General features: G+C 42.8%; 1 protein-coding gene across 8 annotated transcripts in view; it reads right to left on the reverse strand.

Annotated features, from left to right (window-relative positions):
• Positions 1-21,215, reverse strand: part of LOC112251023 (voltage-dependent R-type calcium channel subunit alpha-1E) — a 115,800-nt gene extending 94,585 nt beyond the window's left edge. For all 8 annotated transcript variants that reach the window (XM_042322182.1, XM_042322183.1, XM_042322184.1 and 5 more), the window contains exons 1-2: positions 21,115-21,215; positions 19,820-19,959 (exon numbers count right to left, since the gene is read on the reverse strand). In XM_042322182.1, coding sequence (XP_042178116.1) covers positions 19,820-19,959; positions 21,115-21,207 — 233 coding nt within the window. In that variant the 5' untranslated portion in view covers positions 21,208-21,215. The remainder of the gene's footprint in view (positions 1-19,819; positions 19,960-21,114) is intronic.
• Between the last annotated feature and the right edge of the window lie 2,797 nt (positions 21,216-24,012).

The following is a 24,012-nucleotide window of genomic DNA, read 5'->3' on the forward strand; positions in this document are numbered from 1 at the left end:
CAAAGAGAAAGTCTTATGTGCAGCCAGGAAAAAGCCTGTTAACTTCCAAGGCCAACGAGTGATCTTTGATCATGACTACGCGATCCCTGTACAGGGATCAATATCAGGGGAAATTTCAGAGTGACAACTAAAAATACAACGTTGTAACATTAAACATTCTTGAAAATGCAAGTGTCCTACATCCTTCAAAAGAAGAGAATCTTGGTAATCAAACTACGTTTTCCGATTTAAAATAGCTATTACAGAGAACAAATACCATGCTTTTGTTGGAGAAGAGCAATCAACAACAGAAACATTTTCTGCCATGACAGTTTTTACACATTCACATCTTAAGGTAAAATTATGACTTACATTCTGATATCTTGCTCTTATTTCTCTTCCTGAGGGTCCCAGTGATCAAATGAAGTGCCGTTTTCTTTGATAAAAACCATTTTTATAGCCTAAATCGAAACATTTTGTAACCAGTTTGTGCTGTGAATTCCATCTCTATCAAATTATTACGGAGCATTCAACGTAATTACACACGGAAAACAATCGTTTATCTAGTCATGGTTTGTTTCAGTGCATTCCTCTGGATGTTTGCAACACAGCCAAACATCATAGTTTGTTTTGCGGGGAGTATTGACCGAAGTGAACTGATTTGAAGACAACGAGCAATTACTTCCTTGCGCACCAATAATTTTAGTGAAGCTTCATTGATTGACTGTATTTCTGCCCAATGACCACTGATCTTCTTGAAATCTAGCTGGGTAGGTAGCCAATGAGCTGAGGTAAATGCCAGTATGTAATGGTTTTGGGTTGGACCACCATTCCTTGTTTGTAAATGCACGTGTAAGGAACTCCATTCTCACCTTGACTATCAGAGGAGTTGCTGTGAGGCTTGTTACGCGCAGCAGTATTTCGGAAAGTTGTATTTTCAAAGATTTCATTGAAGATATCATGGGCGAATAAATCAGGAAAAGCAAAGTCTAAAGTGAAAGTGAAAAAGTGAGAGTGAGACAGATTTTTTGTTTGAGGAATCTTTGAGTGTTATGATTCAAACAGGAACTGAGGAGCTGTTTCTGCAAGGACAGGACGTACTTCTGGACGGGTAAGTGCTAATGCCGTTTTATGAAGAAAATAAATAAATATATATATATATATATATATATATATATATATATATATATATATATATGTATATACACTGCTCAAAAAATAAAGGGAACCCTAAAATAACACATCCTAGATCTGAATGAATGAAATATTCTTATTATATACTTTTTTATTTACATAGTTGAATGTGCTGACAACAAAACCACACAAAAATGATCAATGGAAATCCAATTTATCAACCCATGGAGGTCTGGATTTGGAGTCACACTCAAAATTAAAGTGGAAAACCACACTACAGACTGATCCAACTTTGATGTAATGTCCTTAAAACAAGTCAAAATGAGGCTCAGTAGTGTGTGTGGCCTCCACGTGCCTGTATGACCTCCCTACAACGCCTGGGCATGCTCCTGATGAGGTGGCGGATGGTCTCCTGAGGGATCTCCTCCCAGACCTGGACTAAAGCATCCGCCAACTCCTGAACAGTCTGTGGTGCAACGTGGTGTTGGTGGATAGAGCGAGACATGATGTCCCAGATGTGCTCAATTGGATTCAGGTCTGGGGAATGGGCAGGCCAGTCCATAGCATCAATGCCTTCCTCTTGCAGGAACTGCTGACACACTCCAGTCACATGAGGTCTAGCATTGTCTTGCATTAGGAGGAACCCGGGGCCAACCGCACCAGCATATGGTCTCACAAGGGGTCTGAGGATCTCATCTCGGTACCTAATGGCAGTCAGGCTACCTCTGGCGAGCACATGAAGGGCTGTGCGGCCCCCCAAAGAATGCCACCCCACACCATCACTGACCCACCGCCAAACCGGTCATGCTGGAGTATGTTGCAGGCAGCAGAACATTCTTCACGGCTTCTCCAGACTCTGTCACGTCTGTCACGTGCATCTACACTTCCGGCGCCGACAGAGATGGCCGCCTCGCTTCGCGTTCCTAGGAAACTATGCAGTTTTTTGTTTTTTTACGTGTTATTTCTTACATTAGTACCCCAGGTCATCTTAGGTTTCATTACATACAGTCGAGAAGAACTACTGAATATAAGATCAGCGTCAACTCACCATCAGTACGACCAAGAATATGTTTTTCGCGACGCGGATCCTGTGTTCTGCCTTACAAACAGGACAACGGAGTGGATTGCATGCAGCGACCCAAAAAGACGACTCCGAAAAAGAGGGAAACGAGGCGGTCTTCTGGTCAGACTCCGGAGACGGGCACATCGTGCACCACTCCCTTGCATTCTTCTTGCCAATGTCCAGTCTCTTGACAACAAGGTTGATGAAATCCGAGCAAGGGTAGCATTCCAGAGGGACATCAGAGACTGTAACGTTCTTTGCTTCACGGAAACATGGCTCACTGGAGAGACGCTATCCGAGGCGGTGCAGCCAACGGGTTTCTCCACGCGCCGACAGAAACAAACATCTTTCTGGTAAGAAGAGGGGCGGGGGCGTATGCCTTATGGCTAACGTGACATGGTGTGATGAAAGAAACATACAGGAACTCAAATCCTTCTGTTCACCTGATTTAGAATTCCTCACAATCAAATGTAGACCGCATTATCTACCAAGAGAATTCTCTTCGATTATATTCACAGCCGTATATATCCCCCCCAAGCAGACACATCGATGGCTCTGAACAAACTTTATTTAACTCTCTGCAAACTGGAAACCATTTATCCGGAGGCTGCATTCATTGTAGCTGGGGATTTTAACAAGGCTAATCTGAAAACAACACTCCCTAAATTTTATCAGCATATCGATTGCGCAACCAGGGGTGGAAAGACCTTGGATCATTGTTACTCTAACTTCCGCGACGCATATAAGGCCCTGCCCCGCCCCCCTTTCGGAAAAGCTGACCACGACTCCATTTTGTTGATCCCTGCCTACAGACAGAAACTAAAACATGAGGCTCCCACGCTGAGGTCTGTCCAACGCTGGTCCGACCAAGCTGACTCCACACTCCAAGACTGCTTCCATCACGTGGACTGGGAGATGTTTCGTATTGCGTCAGATAACAATATTGACGAATACGCTGATTCGGTGAGCGAGTTCATTAGAACGTGCGTTGAAGATGTCGTTCCCATAGCAACGATTAAAACATTCCCTAACCAGAAACCGTGGATTGATGGCAGCATTCGTGTGAAACTGAAAGCGCGAACCACTGCTTTTAATCAGGGCAAGGTGTCTGGTAACATGACCGAATACAAACAGTGCAGCTATTCCCTCCGCAAGGCTATCAAACAAGCTAAGCGTCAGTACAGAGACAAAGTAGAATCTCAATTCAACGGCTCAGACACAAGAGGCATGTGGCAGGGTCTACAGTCAATCACGGACTACAGGAAGAAATCCAGCCCAGTCACGGACCAGGATGTCTTGCTCCCAGGCAGACTAAATAACTTTTTTGCCCGCTTTGAGGACAATACAGTGCCACTGACACGGCCTGCAACGAAAACATGCGGACTCTCCTTCACTGCAGCCGAGGTGAGTAAGACATTTAAACGTGTTAACCCTCGCAAGGCTGCAGGCCCAGACGGCATCCCCAGCCGCGCCCTCAGAGCATGCGCAGACCAGCTGGCCGGTGTGTTTACGGACATATTCAATCAATCCTTATACCAGTCTGCTGTTCCCACATGCTTCAAGAGGGCCACCATTGTTCCTGTTCCCAAGAAAGCTAAGGTAACTGAGCTAAACGACTACCGCCCCGTAGCACTCACTTCCGTCATCATGAAGTGCTTTGAGAGACTAGTCAAGGACTATATCACCTCCACCCTACCTGACACCCTAGACCCACTCCAATTTGCTTACCGCCCAAAAAGGTCCACAGACGATGCAATCTCAACCACACTGCACACTGCCCTAACCCATCTGGACAAGAGGAATACCTATGTGAGAATGCTGTTCATCGACTACAGCTTGGCATTCAACACCATAGTACCCTCCAAGCTCGTCATCAAGCTCGAGACCCTGGGTCTCGACCCCGCCCTGTGCAACTGGGTACTGGACTTCCTGACGGGCCGCCCCCAGGTGGTGAGGGTAGGCAACAACATCTCCTCCCCGCTGATCCTCAACACTGGGGCCCCACAAGGGTGCGTTCTGAGCCCTCTCCTGTACTCCCTGTTCACCCACGACTGCGTGGCCACGCACGCCTCCAACTCAATCATCAAGTTTGCGGACGACACAACAGTGGTAGGCTTGATTACCAATAACGACGAGACGGCCTACAGGGAGGAGGTGAGGGCCCTCGGAGTGTGGTGTCAGGAAAATAACCTCACACTCAACGTCAACAAAACTAAGGAGATGATTGTGGACTTCAGGAAACAGCAGAGGGAACACCCCCTATCCACATCGATGGAACAGTAGTGGAGAGGGTAGCAAGTTTTAAGTTCCTCGGCATACACATCACAGACAAACTGAATTGGTCCACTCACACAGACAGCATCGTGAAGAAGGTGCAGCAGCGCCTCTTCAACCTCAGGAGGCTGAAGAAATTCGGCTTGTCACCAAAAGCACTCACAAACTTCTACAGATGCACAATCGAGAGCATCCTGGCGGGCTGTATCACCGCCTGGTACGGCAACTGCTCCGCCCTCGACCGTAAGGCTCTCCAGAGGGTAGTGAGGTCTGCACAACGGATCACTGGGGGCAAACTACCTGCCCTCCAGGACACCTACACCACCCGATGTTACAGGAAGGCCATAAAGATCATCAAGGACATCAACCACCCGAGCCACTGCCTGTTCACCCCGCTATCATCCAGAAGGCGAGGTCAGTACAGGTGCATCAAAGCTGGGACCGAGAGACTGAAAAACAGCTTCTATCTCAAGGCCATCAGACTGTTAAACAGCCACCACTAACATTGAGTGGCTGCTGCCAACACACTGACACTGACTCAACTCCAGCCACTTTAATAATGGGAATTGATGGGAAATTATGTAAATATATCACTAGCCACTTTAAACAATGCTACCTTATATAATGTTACTTACCCTACATTATTCATCTCATATGCATACGTATATACTGTACTCTATATCATCGACTGTATCCTTATGTAATACATGTATCACTAGCCACTTTAACTATGCTACTTTGTTTACATACTCATCTCATATGTATATACTGCACTCGATACCATCTACTGTATCTTGCCTATGCTGCTCTGTACCATCACTCATTCATATATCCTTATGTACATATTCTTTATCCCCTTACACTGTGTATAAGACAGTAGTTTTGGAATTGTTAGTTAGATTACTTGTTGGTTATTACTGCATTGTCGGAACTAGAAGCACAAGCATTTCGCTACACTCGCATTAACATCTGCTAACCATGTGTATGTGACAAATAAAATTTGATTTGATTTGATTTGATTTTGCTCAGTGTGAACCTGCTTTCATCTGTGAAGAGCACAGGGCGCCAGTGGCGAATTTGCCAATCTTGGTGTTCTCTGGCAAATGCCAAACGTCCTGCACGGTGTTGGGCTGTAAGCACAACCCCCACCTGTGGACGTCGGGCCCTCATACCACCCTCATGGAGTCTGTTTCTGACCTTTTGAGCAGACACGTGCACATTTGTGGCCTGCTAGAGGTCATTTTGCAGGGCTCTGGCAGTGCTCATCCTGCTCCTCCTTGCACAAAGGCGGAGGTAGCGGTCCTGCTGCTGGGTTGTTGCCCTCCTACGGCCTCCTCCACGTCTCCTGATGTACTGGCCTGTCTCCTGGTAGGGCCTCCATGCTCTGGACACTACGCTGACAGACACAGCAAACCTTCTTGCCACAGCTCACATTGATGTACCATCCTGGATGAGCTGCACTACCTGAGCCACTTGTGTGGGTTGTAGACTCCGTCTCATGCTACCACTAGAGTGAAGGCACCGCCAGCATTCAAAAGTGACCAAAACATCAGCCAGGAAGCATAGGAACTGAGAAGTGGTCTGTGGTTATCACCTGCAGAACTACTCCTTTATTGGGGGTGTCTTGCTAATTGCCTATAATTTCCACCTGTTGTCTATTCCATTTGCACAACAGCATGTGAAATGTATTGTCAATCAGTGTTGCTTCCTAAGTGGACAGTTTGATTTCACAGAAGTGTGATTGACTAGGAGTTACATTGTGTTGTTTAAGTGTTCCCTTTATTTTTTTGAGCAGTGTATATATATTTTCCACGTCAGATATATATATTTTCCATTTTTTTATTCAAATGGAATGTAGTAGAACAGCAAACACACACATGGCCCTGCTACTCCTCTCCATTTCCATATGAAATAGCCATTGGGTGCTGTTCAGGGGAGGGCAGGCCCACAACAATGGCCGGAGTTGAATGGAACAGCACTTCACCTTAGTGACTGTTCCCTCTGCTCTATACAATACATATCTGTTTATTTTATGTGATGATAAAAGGCTCATACAATACAAATATTTTTTTAATGTTTTCTTTCACAGTGATAGCGACTCCGACTGGGAGCCCCCGGTGCCAAGCTGCCCGCTCTACCTCTGCCCCCAGTGGTGTTCATATGCCACAGTTCATTACTGCAGGCATGAATGTGCCTCAGGGCCAAAAGGGCACAGCATGGAGGCGTCGTTGTGTTCTGTGTCACATGAACTGCACCACTTGTTCAGTTTGCCTCTGCTTTACATCAGAAATAGACTGCTATGGGACATGGCACAGGCAGCAAAATATTGTGTAGAGGACTTCCAAAGGGTGTACTGTTTTTAAAAAATATTTGTTTTTGTGTGTGTTAGAATTGCTTTTTGATATGTTGTATATAGTTATTTGCACTGTTGTATATAGTTCATTTCACCAATTCGGCCACTTGGGTACATTTGGGCAACTTGTGTGGGACACCTGGGTGACTTCATGCTAAATGTCATGTAGCTCACCCATTCCTGAAGTTATAAGTCTGAAACTTTGCACACTTACAGTTGCCCTCTTGTGTTATCCATCAAAGTTATCTCCAGCATCCTATCTGACTGTGTGGCTATTCTAGTACATGTGAAAGATGATGCTACAAACAATTTTCTTCCACCAGATCTACTGTGTGTTATATTCTTCCACATTCAATTAACATTTCCACAAACCTCAGAATGTTTCCATTCAAATGATACCAAGAATATGCATATCCTTGCCTCTGGGGCTGAGCTACAGGCAGTTAGATTAGGGTATGTCTTCAGGCGGAAATTGAGAACAAGGGAAGCAGCCAAAAGAGGTTAAAGAGAAAGGTATTCGCTTCCAAAAACCATTCCCGGCAAAAATGTGGGTATTTCTGGATAATGACCAGGTTACATACGAGCATGCAGACGAGGCGGCTGAGGACCTGAAGTCAAGGGCATCCCAGTGGAGTATACCACAAGAAGAAAGGCACCTTCACCAGCGGAAAGACTAGAGCAGGCCATCCCATAGATCGTTGTCGGCGAGCAGAGTCACAGAAAGAGAAGGAAATCACCTCATTGAGAGGACGTTCACATCCGAGAGAGACTCAGGCATTTCCAACAAGAAGGTGGAAGACACTAATCGGATTTAACAGACTTAATAGTTACTGCGAGCTGTTAGGACATATTGATTGGGTTGTTATGGTTGACATTGCAATAGGTAAAATGTCTTCCATATTTTCCCCCAATGCTGAGCAAGGGTGAGTAGCCAAAAGTATGTGTTCTTTATGGACACATTATGTATGGTCACGTTAATAACATTTCTTTTAGCTAATGATTAATAACACATTGACAACGAGGTGACAGAAGGGCATATCAAGGGTAGGATTCATGATATGCACGCATGACCTATATAGTTTTCACTTGTAATTAACCGAAGTGTATATGTGACGAAATAGGCACCCTTGTTTGCGAATGCATTACGCGTTTTCATATCTGAGTGAGGGGCCCCTACAGCGGACAGGCTCATCCCCTCAAACTCCAGAGGCAAGAGACAGTCCTCTGACATGGGAGTCCATTAAATCCCTTTTGTGGGGAAAAAAATAATTCTGATTGGATCCCGTGGGTTTATTTATTTAAATTGACTGATTTCCTTATACGAACTGTAACTAAGCTAAATGTTTGAAATTGTTGCGTGTTGTGTTCATAATTTTGTTCAGTATAGATTCAATGGTTGTAAAGATGGGGAGTGGGTTGTCCGTAACAAAGACATGCTCCAAAAAGCAAGACACATTTGTATTATCTTGATTATTGTCCAGTCGTGTGGTCGAGTGCTGCAAGGAAAGACCTAGTAAAGCTGCAGCTGGCCCCGAACAGAGCGGCACGTCTTGCTCTTCATTGTAATTATAAGGCTGATATAAATACTATGCATGATGGTCTCTCTTGGCTAAGAGTTGAGGAAAGACTGACTGCATCACGTCTTCTTTTTATAAAAACATTAGTGTTGAAAATTCAAAATTGTTTGCATAGTCAACTTACACCAGTGGGGCCTCCCCAGAAGAGGAAGAGGAGGATCATGCTTCTCAGTGAATTTCATAAAAATAAAAATAGTTAAACATTAAAAAGTTTTAGATAAAACTATACTTATACAGTGGAGCAAAAAAAGGTTTTAGTCAGCTACCAATTGTGCAAGTTCTCCCATTTAAAAAGATGAGAGAGGCCTGTAATTTTCATCATAGGTACACTTCAACTATGACAGACAAAATGAGAAAAGAAAATCCAGAAAATCACATTGTAGGATTTTTAATGAATTTATTTGCAAATTATGGTGGAAAATACGTATTTGGTCACCTACAAACAAGCAAGATTTCTGGCTCTCACAGACCTGTAACTTCTTCTTTAAGAGGCTCCTCTGTCCTCCACTCGTTACCTGTATGAATGGCACCTGTTTGAACTTGTTATCAGTATAAAAGACACCTGTCCACAACCTTCAAACAGTCACACTCCAAACTCCACAAGGACGGCCGGGGTGTTAAGCATGTCCCAGTTTAGGTCACCTAACAGTACGAGGCCTGAAGATAGATGGGGGGAAATCAATTCACATATGGTGTCCAGGGCACAGCTGGGGGCAGAAGGTGGTCTTTAACAAGGGGCAACGGTGAGAGACTTGTTTCTGGAAAGGTGGATTTTTTGAAGTAGAAGCTTGAATTCTTTGTGCACAGACCTGGATAGTATGACAGAACTCTGCAGGCTCTCTCTGCAGTAGATTGCAACTTCGCCCCCTTTGGAAGTTCTATCTTGTCGGAAAATGTTATAGTTACGGATGGAAATTTCAGCATTTTTGGTGGCCTTCCTAAGCCCGGATTCAGACACGGCTAGGACATCCGGGTTGGCAGAGTGTGCTAAAGCAGTGAATAAAACAAACTTAGGGAGGAGGCTTCTAATGTTAACATGCATGAAACCAAGGCTTTTACGGTTACAGAAGTCAACAAATGAGAGCGCCTAGGGAATGGGAGTGGAGATAGACGCTGCAGGGCCTGGATTAACCTCCACATCACCAGAGGAACAGAGGAGGAGTGGGATAAGGGTACGGCTAAAGGCTATAAGAACTGGTCGTCTAGTGCGTTCGGAACAGAGAGTAAAAGGAGCAGGTTTCCTTGCGTGGAAGAATAGATTCAAGGCATAATTTTCCGACAAGGGTATGGTAAAATGTGAATACAGTGGAGGTAAACCTAGGGATTGAGTGACGATGAGAGAGGTTTTGTCTCTAGAGACAACATTTAAACCAGGTGAGGTCACTGCATGTGTGGGAGGTAGAACAAAATGGCTAGGTAAGGCATAGAGAGCAATGTGTTCTGCACTGAAGTCCACAAGCGAAGGGAAAAGGTCAGAGGAGGAGAGTGCATAGATTTTTTAATTTTACCTTTATTTAACTAGGCAAGTCAGTTAAAAACTAATTCTTATTTTCAATGACAGCCTAGGAACAGTGGGTTAACTGCCTGTTCAGGGGGAGAATGACAGATTTGTACCTTGGCAGCTTGGGGATTTGAACTTGCAACTTTCCGGTCACTAGTTCAACACTCTAACCACTAGGCCACCCTGCCTTCCAGATAGATGCAGGAAGGAATTATAAATACAACAAGCTGTTTGTATGTGTCTCGTATGAAAGTGAACTGTGTTTGCATGTGATCAGGTGTGTATTCATAGCACCGATTCGGCTGAAAAACACAACGGGGATAAACATACCTAAATTTGTCCAATAGAAACTCTTGGACTAATGTTGTTGGACTAATGATTATACCCTAGGTCAGCTAGATTCAGGCAAGAGTGTGCAATGTGGTATTGAATGTGTCACTGTCTGTCATCTTGATTACTCAAAATTCTCTCGACCTGTGCATCTACTTTTGTAAATTTTCCTTTGTAGGCTAGGTTGTAGCAACCTCATGATGGGTACAAGAAAAATTTGAGTATCATGTAGTAGCCTAACCGATGTTGAGGTAGCCTAACCGAGGTGAATGGAATATGAATGACAGTCATCCAATATGCTGTAATAGAAATAAGGCCATGTTCATAAAAACATTTAGCATCTTCCCTCATCTTAAACGGCACCGACCGCCACTGACTTACACACAGCTCTGACACACACACTTACCCCACCAGAAATGCCACCAGGGGTCTTTTCACAGTCCCCAAATGCAGAAAAAAATCAAGAAAGCATACAGTATTATATCCTGTAGAGCCATTATTGCATGGAACTCCCTTCCATCTCATATTGCTCAAATGAACAGCAAACCTGGCTTAAAAAAAAGGATAAAGCAACACCTCAAAGCACAATGACTCTCCCCTATTTGACCTAGATAGTTTGTGTGTATGTACTGATATGTAGGCTACTTGTGCCTTTTTAAATGGATGTAGTTCTGTCCTTGAGTTGTTCTTGTCTATTAATGTATTGTGTCATGTTTTATGTTTTGTGTGGACCCCAGGAAAAGTAGCTGCTGCTTTCGCAAAATATTGTCAGTGTATTCTGGCATCTGTAGATCTTAAATCTAGCAATTATTCTAGTAATCTGAAGCTCAAATCAAGGCTACAGAAATGGATGTAATCAGACACAATTAAATACTGTGAATTATATGGATGAACTCACTCTTTCCAGTGTGAGTGTGGCACGGCACTGTGACACAGAGCAGTGGCACACTCAGAGCAGTGCCATTGTCACAGTGTGGCCTATGAGGGAGGAGCTCAGTGTCTTGTGTTCTCAGTCTAATAGAGGGGCTGCGTGCCACCAGGACCAAGGTGCCAATTAATACCATTACACATGGGGGGATTCTTGTCTTCTCTTCTACATGGTGCTGGGGACGTTTCCACTTGTAACCAGGCCTAAGATTAGCAACATTGTATTTGCATTTAAATCACTACAGTCCACAGCTGGCCGATAACAGACGTTAGGCTTGATTGGCAATCCATTTACCCTCCCACTCACATTCACTGCACTAATCAGGTCTTTTTTAATCTACTGCTATAGTGTGGTAGGCAAATCTGCACTTCCTGTGTTTACCTTGTATTAAGCTTACACAAACACACAACCCACTGGGTACAAACTGGTTGAATCAACGTTGTTTCAATGTAATTTGCAACATATTGTGACGTGGAATCTACAGTATGTGGAAAATACACTATATATGCAAAAGTATGTGAACATACCAAATTAGTGGATTTGGCTATTTCAGCCACATCCATTGCTGACAGGTGTATAAAATCGAGCACACAGCCATGCAATCTCCATAGACAAACAATGACTGTAAAATGGCCTTACTGAAGAGGTCAGTGACTTTTAACGTGGCACTGTCCTTAAGATGCTACCTTTCCAACAAGTCATTCCATCAAATTTTTACCCAGCTAGAGCTGTCGCGGTCAACTGGAAGTTCTGTTATTGTGAAGTGGAAACATTTCGGAGCAACAACGACTCTGCCGCAAAGTGATAGGCCACACACGCTTACAGAATGGGAGTGCTGAAGCGCGTAGCGCTCCATTCGTCAGGAGCTTCTTAAAATGGGTTTCCATGGCTGAGCAGCCGCACAGAAGCCTAAGATCACCATGGAAGTCTACGCAGCGATGTTCCAACATCTAATGGAAAGCCTTCCCAGAGGAGTGGAGACTGTTATAGCAGCAAAGGGGGACCAACTCCATATTAATGCCCATGATTTTGGAATGAGATGTTCGAGGAACACACCTCAATTGTTGTTTTCAGGGGGAAATTTCAACCACATAATTGTATCATCATGGTAACCAATATTCATCATAGACAAACCTTGTATAAAATATGTTGAATTTGTACCTTTAAAACAACGTCAGATCTTCAAAATTATATCCACTATCAGCAGGATTTAAACCAAAACCAGCGATGCTTAGCTTTGATATGTGTCAATGACTATAACCAATGTGCTATTGTCAGAACTATTATTGAGAGATCTCTTAATAGATTCACTGTTGCTATTGAATTCATTTCAAAGGATAGGTTTAACATTGCAAATGAAATGTAACCATATTCTCTCTACAAGTGTCACACCCTGACCATAGTTTGCTTTGTATGTTTCTATGTTTTGGTTGGTCAGGGTGTGATCTGAGTGGGCATTCTATGTTGGATGTCTTGTTTGTCTATTTCTATGTCTGGCCTGATATGGTTCTCAATCAGAGGCAGGTGTTAGTCATTGTCTCTGATTGGGAACCATATTTAGGTAGCCTGGGTTTCACTGTGTGTTTGTGGGTGATTGTTCCTGTCTTTGTGTTTGCACCAGATAGGGCTGTTTTGAGTTCTCACGTTTTTGTTAGTTTATTCATGTATAGTGTCTTCATTAAAAAACCATGAATAACCACCACGCTGCGTTTTGGTCTGCCTCTCTTTCACCTAAGGAAAACCGTTACAATAAGTTATATATCACTCATAATACTATTTAGGCCTATGTAGCATTTGCGAAGTTATCAACCAACAGCTATTGTTTAATTTCAACTAAAAATAGACAATACATATAAGCCTAAGGTTTCAATCTTTGGTTAATGTCAAATGTAATCTTAAAGATAATACTGAATATGTTGGATTCACATCTCCATTTCAACCAAAATTCGAAGTTAAAGAATAAGACTAAATCAAATCAAACTTTATTTAAAGTGCATTTAAAGTTAGATTTTAGTCCCTTTAACTTCGTTAAATTCTTTAACTTTTTGTAGTAACTAAAAAAGTGTTAATCAAATCCAAATATTTTATATTTGAGATTCTTCAAATAGCCACCCTTTGTCTTGATGACAGCTTTGCACACTCTTGGCATTCTCTCAACCAGCTTCATGAAGTAGTCACCTGGAATGCATTTAAATTAACAGGTGTGCCTTCTTATGCATTTGAGCCAATCAGTTCATTAGAGTTCATTAGAGTTACCAGCCTCAGAAATTGCAGCCCAAATAAATGCTTGACAGAGTTCAAGTAACAGAAACATCTCAACATCAACTGTTCAGAGGAGACTGTGTGAATCAGGTCTTCATGGTCGAATTGCGGCAAAGAAGTCACTACTACAGACATCAATAAGAAGAAGAGACTTTCTTGTGCCAAGAAGCATGAGCAATGGACATTAGACCGGTGGAAGTCTGTCCTCTGGTCTGATGAGTTCAGATTTGAGATTTTTGGCTCCAACCGCCGTGTCTTTGTGAGAGGCAGAGTAGGTGAACGGATGGTCTCAGTGTGGTTCCCACCATGAAGCACGGAGGAGGTGTGATAGTGTGGGGGTGCATTGCTGGTGCCACTGTCTGTGACTTGTTAATAAGAATTCAAGGCACACTTAACCAGCATGGTTACCACAGCATTCTGCAGCGATACGCCATGCCATCTTGTTTGGCCCGCTCATTTGTTTTTCAACAGGACAATGACCCAACACACCTTCAGGCTGTGTAAGGGCTATTTTCCGAAGAAGGAGAGGGATGGAGTGCTGCATCAGATGACCTGGTCTCCACAATCCCCCGACCTCAACCTAATTGATATGGTTTTGGATGAGTTGGACTGCAGTGTGAAGGAAAAGCAGCCAATAAGTGCTCAGCATATGTGGGAACTCCTTGGAAAAGCATTCCAGGTGAAACTGGAATGTGTGGCTATTTGAAGAATCTCATATACAAAATATATTTAGATTTGTTTAGCACTTTGTTGGTTACTACATGATTCCATATGTGTTATTTCATAGTTTTAATGTCTTCACTATTATTCTATAATGTAGAAAATATCAAAAATAAAGAGAAGCCCTTGAATGAGTAGGTGTTCTAAAACTTTTGACCAGTAGTGTATATCTCCTTCACATGTCGATATTTGGTTGCATTGACAACCAAACACAATTCAATATCACTTTTGCGATACAGTAAATAGCCTATTAGTCTTAACTAAACCAAAAATAAAGTTAAAGAATAGGATTAAGCCAGTGGCTCAGATGAAACTATCCAAGCATTAGATACATCTCTAAATGTTGATATTTGGTTGCATTGTCAACATGAACACTATTCAATATGACTTTTGTAATACAGTAAATAGCCTAAAGTTAAGGCTATCTTACAAACTAATGTAACAGTTTTTAGTCAACCTTAAAATGTGTATCTCATCCATGGCCACATAGAGGTTACTGCAACTTCTTATGTAATCATAGAAAGCATACATGTTCAAGATAGCATGCAAAGGTTGCAGGTCTGTGGAGATCTTCACAATATAAATATCTGTGCAGTATCTCAAACAGCCTTGATCATGTGCACTATGTACTTTTAATGTAATCCCAACTACAATCCAGGTCATTTAGTTGTGCAATTAGATGAAGCACAGTGATAACATAAATACAAAATATCTCACATTGTATTCTCATTTGAACTTTGGGGTGCTTTTAAATGGTTGAAAGTGCAGTGATAACACTTTGGGAATTCAATACACTTCTGTCTGTCTTGTTGAGTGGGTGAATAAAGGTTGAAATCCCATTTATCAACCTCTCAACCAAAAATTCCCCACATTTCCACGTTGAAATTACGTGGTGTGCCCAGTGGAAAGACATTTGAGTACAGTTGGAGAAATCTCTCACATAAACACAAGTGAATGCACAAAATCCCTTTCTCTTTCTCTTCACTTGTAGTGAAATACATTTAGGCTACAGCAGAGAATAGCAATACTGTAAAATCCTTTAAAAGTTGCAGAGAAATATAATGTTGACTCCTTAGACCGTTCCTTTTCCCTCTAACTGCTGTCTGCACATCTGTTAATTAATAACGAATGGATACTGATGACTCATCCCATATTACCACCAAATCTCATAATCTTCACTCATTTCTTAACAAGGTTGCAAACCCCTGCCGGAATTGTGAGTGTAATTGTCTGTGAGAGAGAACAACAGCGGGAGCAAAATTCATTGCATTACATTACGGTTGCCGTGGACAGAACAATAATAAAGAAAGAAAACATCTCAACCTCACTTCATTATACTCAAAATGAATCCAATGAAACCTACAAGCAAATTACCTCCAGACTACATCAAATCCCCCACAGAGGGGGATGTTTTCAAGATGAGATCGGGGCATACTGTATTCATGCTGTGGACCATTTCATGTGAAATATACTGATCATGCTGTATGCCAGACCTGATGACTTCCTTGACTGATGTCATGCTTGACTGGAAGCTGATATGTGCCCAGATTTACTATCAGTCAGAAAGCAGATGTCTTCTACCATCCAGGTCCATGAATCATTCAACTCTCTCTGTACAATGAAAGTGGAGAAAATATGACACAGATGTCAACCTGTCTAGTGGTCAGTGCTGGAAAGTGGAAAGGGTTCACCAGGAGTAATAAAATCAAAAGAAACGCAAGAATGTCACATCTGGAAGCTGAGATCAGTTGGCAAGAGCCAGTCACTGACAGGTGAGGTAAGAAACTACTGCCAAATACAGTCATCTAACAACACATACTGTACGCCTGGTAAGCCAAGCAACTTGAGGAATTTGGCGAAATGATCTGAGAAGCAGACTGCTCCCCCCACACTATATGAATTTTATATTCAATTTACATTACTATTGTCTGACATTAAAAGTACAAGATATTGGTCTATCAAGTATCAAGAGTCTGGAATGCACTCATTCGGCACATACAGTTGAAGTCGGAAGTTTATATGCACTTAGGTTGGAGTCATTAAAACTCGTTTTCAACCACTCCGCAAACCTCTTGTTAACAAACTATAGTTTTGGCAAGTCGGTTAGGACATCTACTTTGTGCATGACACAAGTAATTTTTCCAACAATTGTTTACAGACAGATTATTTCACTGAATTGCAATTCCAGTGGGTCAGGGGACAAAGATCGTACTTTTTGGGGAAATGTCCTCTGGTCTGATGAAACAAAAATAGAACTGTTTGGCCATAATGACCATTGTTATGTTTGGAGGAAAAATGGGGAGGCTTGCAAGCCGAAGAACACCATCCCAACTGTGAAGCACGGAGGTAGCAGGATCATGTTGTGAGGGTGCTTTGCTGCAGGAGGGACTGGTGCACTTCACAAAATAGATGGGAAGAAATCATGAGGAAGGAAAAGCTTGGTCGCAAATGGGTCATCCAAATTAACAATGACCCCAAGCATACTTCCAAAGTTGTTGCAAAATGGCTTAAGGACAACAAAGTCAAGGTATTGGAGTGGCCATCACAAAGCCCTGACCTTAATCCCATAGAAAATTTGTGGGCAGAACTGAAAAAAACATGTGCGAGTAAGGAGGCCTACAAACCTGACTGAGTTACACCAGCTCTGTCAGGAGGAATGGGCCAAAATTCACCCAATTTATTGTGGGAAGCTTGTGGAAGGCTACCCAAAACGTTTGACCTAAATTCAACAATTTAAAGGCAATGCTACCAAATACTAATTGAGTGTATGTCAACTTCTGACCCACTGGGAATGTGATGAAAGAAATAAAAGCTGAAATAAATAATTCTCTCTACTATTATTCTGACATTTCACATTCTTAAAATAAAGTGGTGATCCTCACTGACCTAAGATAGGGAATTTTTACTAGGATTAAATGTCAGGAATTGTGAAAAACTGAGTTTAAATGTATTTGGCTAAGGTGTATGTAAATTTCCGACTTCAACTGTATCCCTGAAAATAATGTAATGTTCAGTAAAGCCTGAAAAGGAAGATGTAAGACTATCAATATATGCAGTGTGAGAAGACAAATGTCTGAGTAGAGTGTTAATCATGTATCTCAAAGGTTAGACACGACAGGTCATTTAAGGGGGAAATGAGGCCAGATGAGATGGAGTCTACAGAGAAAGTGAACCGGAGTAAACCAATCAATTTGAATTATCTGCTCCTTGCTGTGTTTTAATTCAATCTTTAATTTGGGCTGTGGTGCGGTAATTAATGCAGAAGAGAGAATAGCTATAGCCAGACCACCCTCCTCTCACCTGGCTGGGATTATCTGACAAGTCTAACATCTCCACTCACAACCATCTACACACACATCACGACACACAGCCAGAGAGGAGGGGTGAGTGGAGGAGGGGTGAGGAGGGGGTCAAGGGCAGTGTGGTTGAGGAGACATTATCAGAGCTTTAAGGACACGGCATCACAGAAATGAGCCACCTAACATCTGATCACTATAACACTGTTACTCTCTGCCCCGTGGATATGAGAAAATCATAAAAGCGTATTTCACTGATCTTCGAAGCCAGAGAGCATATTTCAAGCCTCATCAGAAAGATCCAGAGTTTCCCGCTGAGTGATTACTCTGAATCCTGCTGTAGGCCAAACACAACACTGTTATGTTTAATACCTTAAAGGCCATGACCGGTTCAAATGACCACAGAGCACCAGTTTGGCTCAGGGGATGACTTTCCAGTGGCGAGGAGGCCTATTTTCAAAAATGGCCGCGGGAGGCTCCAGACTACATTGACTATGGCAGGGAAGTCCTCTCCCGAGAGCCGGCTGGGACCTGTTTTCTGGTGTTCTACTAATGTTGGGCTGCTGGATCTTCCAATGGGGCACAGAGGGAAGGAGGCAAGGAACATTTCATGTTAAGAGTGTGATTTTAGCCATATGTGGAGTGTGTGAGAGCACAAGCCTGTCATATTAGGCAGTAGCAGATGGGCTCTGCTCACAGTGTGTCACGACTCCCACCGAAGGGGGCTCCCCTGCCTGTTCGGACGGCGCTCGGCAGTAGTCGTCGTCGGTCTACTAGCTGCCACCGATCTCTTTTTCATTTTCTGCTCGTTTGGTCTTATTGGTTGCACCTGTCTCTTATTTTGTTTCTTGATTTATGTCTATTTAAGCCTGTTAGGCCCGCCTATGTTTGTGCGGGATTGTTCCTCTGTTCGTTTGTGGATGTGCATTTGTATTCTATTTTTTCCGGACTGTTTGGGTCCTGTGTTTGGGCCGGTCAGTGTTATGCGCCTAGTGTTTTGGCGTGACCTTTTGTACCAGAAAAAAATACGGTTGTCCGAACCCTCTGCTCTCTGCACCTGACTCCAAACCCACTACTCCGAGAAGACCAAACCCACTACTCCTAGGAGACGTGACACTGTTACAATACATACTTTGATTCTTTTGATTCTAGTACTGTACATACGCTCCAACATTAGAGCCAATTTACATTTTTACTGACCATAATAGAGTGCTGGTTATATGCTCTGGTTATTCTGAAAATTACTCATAGGACTTATTCATTGGACCTATAGTGTGCTACAAATTCATTCTGAGTTACAAGCCTTTTGTTAAATATGCCAAAATGAGCTCCACAGCCCCAGTCTGACACCCCTCTCTCACCACCTCATCCCTCTCTCCTCTCCTTATTTTCCTCTCCTCCTTTCAGCAAACGGCTGGGCCTCATTCAGCACTGTGAGCCTGCACCCATTAATAAGGAAACATGAGAAACATGTACAATTCTGTAAGAGCCTTGCCACACTTTGTACTTTTGCACTTTGGAATGGATTAATATTTCATCTGTGAACGTATGTGTGTATTTCTATTTGATTTGGAGCAGAAGGTAACCAGCGTTTCCCCCCCTGTTTTTAACAGGCAGTGCTGTTACGAACATAAACTGTCTTTATCCTCCATACCTCAGCCTTTCAAGAGAATCCCTTACACCTTTTAGGTATTGTATTGTAAATCAAAGGCCACTCTGCAAATAACCTGCAGTAACCTTTCCATTGACCACTGCAATAATTTGCTCCAGGAGTCGAGACAGTTCATTCCTTTCCTTGTTTGTAAAAGGTAAACTGCAATCTTGTGTGTTATTTTAGTGGACGACACCAAGAGCCCTAAAGCTATGCCTCCGCAAAATCGGATTATTCCATGGACAGTGTTTTTTGTGCTTGGCATCAGAACTGAGAAGATGTGCCACGATATTTGCCTCAGAAATGTATTCAACTCCTTCCAGGAAATTAACAACAGATAACCGTCCATCTGATAAAGTCTAATTCATATAAAATAGTTGATTAAACACACCAGTAACATCGACGAACATTCAATAAATAAATAAAAAAACGTCTATTTTATGAACTAGGCTAGAGCAAGTGCAATACAACTGTCTTATTTGAGGAAGCAGCCATAAACAGGGTGTCAAAACAGGAGAATGTAATACAGAATGCAATACAGAATGCAATACAGAATGCAATACAGAATGTAATACAGAATGTAATACAGAATGCAATACAGAATGCAATACAGAATGCAATACAGAATGTAATACAGAATGTAATACAGAATGCAATACAGAATGTAATACAGAATGCAATACAGAATGTAATACAGAATGTAATACAGAATGTAGTAGTCCTGTAGTGTCTCAGTGGCCAGGGTACTCACCCACTCAGAACCACAATGAAGTCCATGACGTTCCAGCCGTTCCTCAAGTAGGATCCTTTATGGAATACAAATCCCAACGCCACAACCTTAATCCCAGCTTCAAAGCAGAACATCCCAATGAAGTAAGGCTCTGTCTTTTCCTGTGAATTCAAAACGGACACATCAGACAAATAGAGCACAAAATGGCCATGTTAAGATGAAAGGTCACAGAACAGAGGCTTATACAATAACAACGTTGTGTGTGTGAACATATTTATCGCACTTTGGGAAAAAACTGAAATCTGTGTAAAAGGAGATGCATATACTATAACACTATTGAATATAGGTACTACATAACAAACAATAATATTCTAATCATTGCTGTTTGCCCTTGCCAAGAGCTTCTCTCTAACCCTTACACATGCTCAGGAAAGGATTAATTACACTTTCTCCCAGTGGGTAGGTAAGCACTCTCATGCGCTCAGATGCACTTAGCATGATAATATAGAGGAGGGCTGTGGCTCTAATAACTATAGAATGAGAACCAATTAATCCAGCTAGTTTCTTACTCTACTGGAGGAAGCTGTAAAACACAACTGTAAAACTAACAAGCTACTAACAAGCTAGAGGTGATAACTGTGACTTGCCAAAACACCCATATAATAGCAGGCTATATTTAAGCAATAAGGCCCAAGGGGTGTGTGTTATATTGGCCATATACCACAAACCCCAGAGGTGCCTTATAGCTATTATCAACTGGTTACCAACATAAATAAAACAGTAAACAAGTATTTTTGCATCATACCAATGACATATTGTCAAATATACACACGCCTGAAAGCTATTTCAGCAAATCACCATCCAGGACCCAAACTACCCGGTTTATAATAAATGTCACAGTAGTACACAGTTATTTGTACTCTTCTGTGTTGGGCATTCACAGACAGTAGGGAACTGAGAGGATACAGCCCGGTTGGGACCTGGTTTAATGGGTATACTGAAATCAGAATTCATGAATAAACAATGCAGCAACAGCGCACAGTAACTCAGAAATATGGGACATGCCTTCCACAAAATACTAATTTCTAAGCTAACAATGTACTATAAAGAAATAAAACAAGATTTTGTGTTCTCGTTTTGCTGCAACTATCCACTTAATCTTTGGAGAACATTTCAGGTTTTAAATAAATATCAAGCTTCATGAAGAAGACATTTTGAAGTAATTAGTGTTTTTTAAATAAGACTCCGTAAGGTTAGAGAATCCCACTGATAATAACTGAATAAAGACACAGTGCATTAGTAGATGGTTGACTCACCAGTCTCTTGGACATGGGAGTCTTGTCCTCTCCAGGCAGGTGCTGCTCCAAAGCCAGTACGATACAGTTGGCGATGATGGTGGCTAAGATCATGTACTCAAACGGAGTGAAGCAACAAGTTAAGGAAGAATCCTTTGTCACAATATACCTCACATAAATACTGTTCTTCTATCTAATTTCAAAGGCACAGTTTTCCAAATACAGTAACCTGTGATATTCAAAAACATAATGCAGTATTTCAGTCCCACCATGAGAGAGATATATCATAGAGTGCTGAGGCCTAATAATCCCCATACAGAATGACAAGGAGGACAGTATCATCAGCCCTATCTAAAACACCACCCTCCTAAGACATCTGATGACAATCCCTCTCATTGATTGAATGTCAGGATGTATCTATTTTTCTGACTTCTCCATTGGCAGGCACACCAGTGTGAATCTAGCCTGCTGCTGAGCACCTGGCAGAGTGCTGCTGCCTCCTCCTCTCCTCCATACAGCTGGCTGGCATACAGAGGCCCTGGCTGTCAGCTCCTCACAATGCCCTGAGGCTGTCCAACCAGCCAGCCAGCCAGCCAGCCATGGAGAGGGGCAGGAGACTGCTGTGCACAATAGCTGGGGACAGTAGCAGGAGACAGGCCATAACCCTGAAAGCTGTAGGAGAGCTGGAGGAGAGGTGAGTATAGGCACACTGGGGATGTGTGGGAAGATCAGGAGTCTGATCCTACAAATAAGGGCACTTTACTACAAGCGTACAACTTGTACCAAGGGACCCCTGGTGGTTGGAGGTTTAAATGGAGCACATAGATGACACCAAGGATGTGTATTTCTCAAATGTTGTGCATGGGCACTGGATTTATTTTGGCTGTTTGGAAAAAAGAGGTAGAGAACGAGGGAGCCTAAATCTCTTCAGTGGAGAGAGAGGGGGAGAGAGGGAGGAAGAGAAAGAGATCAATGCTAACAGAGCTGGCAGCTGGAGCTGCTGCCTGGAGGGTCACACAGGGACGCCCCTCATCGTCTGAGCATTGAAGAACTAAATAAACAGAAGCTCCCATACGTCACACCTTTACCATTCTGCTGGGTTTAAATACTTCCTGGCCTGCTCTAATGGGAGCACTGAACAAACTATATTCAACCAGGACTTATAGAAAACTGTGCTACTGTAGCTATTACTGTCTCACAAAATGGGACCCAAACTCCCATGGTTCTCTCTGTTATGGGCACTCCTCCACAACCACACCCTACCTCCATCCCCTCAAACAAAAGAGCACTGACACTGCACTCAGAGAGAGGGGAGGAGAGAAGAGAGAGATAGAGAGAGAGGTATCCACGGCAACAGGCTCCTCTCGGCCAAAAGTCAGCGCTCACATTTAATGGGCGTCAGTCAGAGCTATTGCGACGGCCCACATGTTGCAACCACCCTCCTGACAATCCAAACCTGCCTTATTCATTTCATTTGCGTTTAAAATCTCTTCTCCACTCAGAGTCATTTACACACTATATTAAATACATACACAAAGCCATGTGTTTTTATATCATCCAATGAGAGAAGTGAGATTTCTCCAGGGACAGGTGTAGCTACAGTATCATCTTATAATCAGCCTATATTGAGGAGGCATGGGGCTGCGGAGAAACCTCAAGGTTTTCTATCTCAATATGTATAATTCAGTTGTATCATTCATGAACTGTCTTCTGAGGAAACTGTGTCATTTATCCACGAAGGGACTTTGTAATGAGGGCTCGTGGGGACGTGTGAGTCATATTGACAAGTTTGTGCTGGCTCCCGCTTCTCAAACAGGTTAAAAATAGCAGTGGATATGGAATGTGATACAGGGTGCATCTGTATTTTTAGACTGGATTCAAACCTTATTACACATACGGAGGAAAATAACCAATCACTGTGACTGAGTCTGGGTTACTGAAGAGGGGAACATGATTTTAAACAAACATGAGAAAATGCCAAATAGTGCTTGTAGATGGATTATAATAGTAAACAAAGACATTGAAACACAACAGGTAGCCTTTCCAGTACCTTTCTGATTGAAAGTATATTACCATTATCTTATGAATGTAAAGGTTACTGGATTGATGGAAGACAACTTGTTGGGGGAATTTGATCTAGAATAGCAAGGCTGTCTTAAGAAATTAGCGAATATAATTTTGAATGATCGCAATAAAATGATGCATAGATCAACCAAGAATACAGGAACCAAGAGAAAAGGCAAATGTAGTGACGTGCCAATGCCAGATCAATTGTGATTTGCCAGTCTTGCTGCTGTCAGTGAATGTGACGCTAAAGGTGGGGTGTGGCTACAGAGGGTGGCGTCAGCTCCACGCCCCTCAGACCTCCTCTGCAATGGGCAGGATCAATTATTAAAGGAGTATCTACACCCCGGGGCACTTCCCGTAGCAGCCTCCCAGTGGGCATCAGGCAGAGAGAGCAGCTGCTCATCCTCCCCAGGCCACCTGCACCAGAGTGGGCCACATTTCATTAGGCCTGCCTCGCTCCTCCACCCAGTCCCTGCCAGCCTCCACATCGACCCTGACACAACCCTGCTGCTCCTGCATCAAGCCAGTTACGGAAGCCTGGAAATAAACCCCTCATCAATCACTGGTTTTAATTGAGCACTCAAAAATAAAGAACTGCTTATGCCATGGAGCATGTTGTTCTGCACACAGCCATGACCTTCTGATAAGTCATGCAGAGTGTGTGTGTGTGTGTGTGTGTGTGTGTGTGTGTGTGTGTGTGTGTGTGTGTGTGTGTGTGTGTGTGTGTGTGTGTGTGTGTGTGTGTGTGTGTGTGTGTGTGTGTGTGTGTGTGTGTGTGTGTGTGTGTGTGTGTGTGTGAACAAGTGAGGATGTCTTACAAGGTTCATGTTGGATATTTGCCAGCACTCTCTA

This window comes from Oncorhynchus tshawytscha, linkage group LG05 (genome assembly GCF_018296145.1).
Source record: "Oncorhynchus tshawytscha isolate Ot180627B linkage group LG05, Otsh_v2.0, whole genome shotgun sequence".
Classification (NCBI taxonomy): Eukaryota; Metazoa; Chordata; class Actinopteri; order Salmoniformes; family Salmonidae; genus Oncorhynchus; species Oncorhynchus tshawytscha.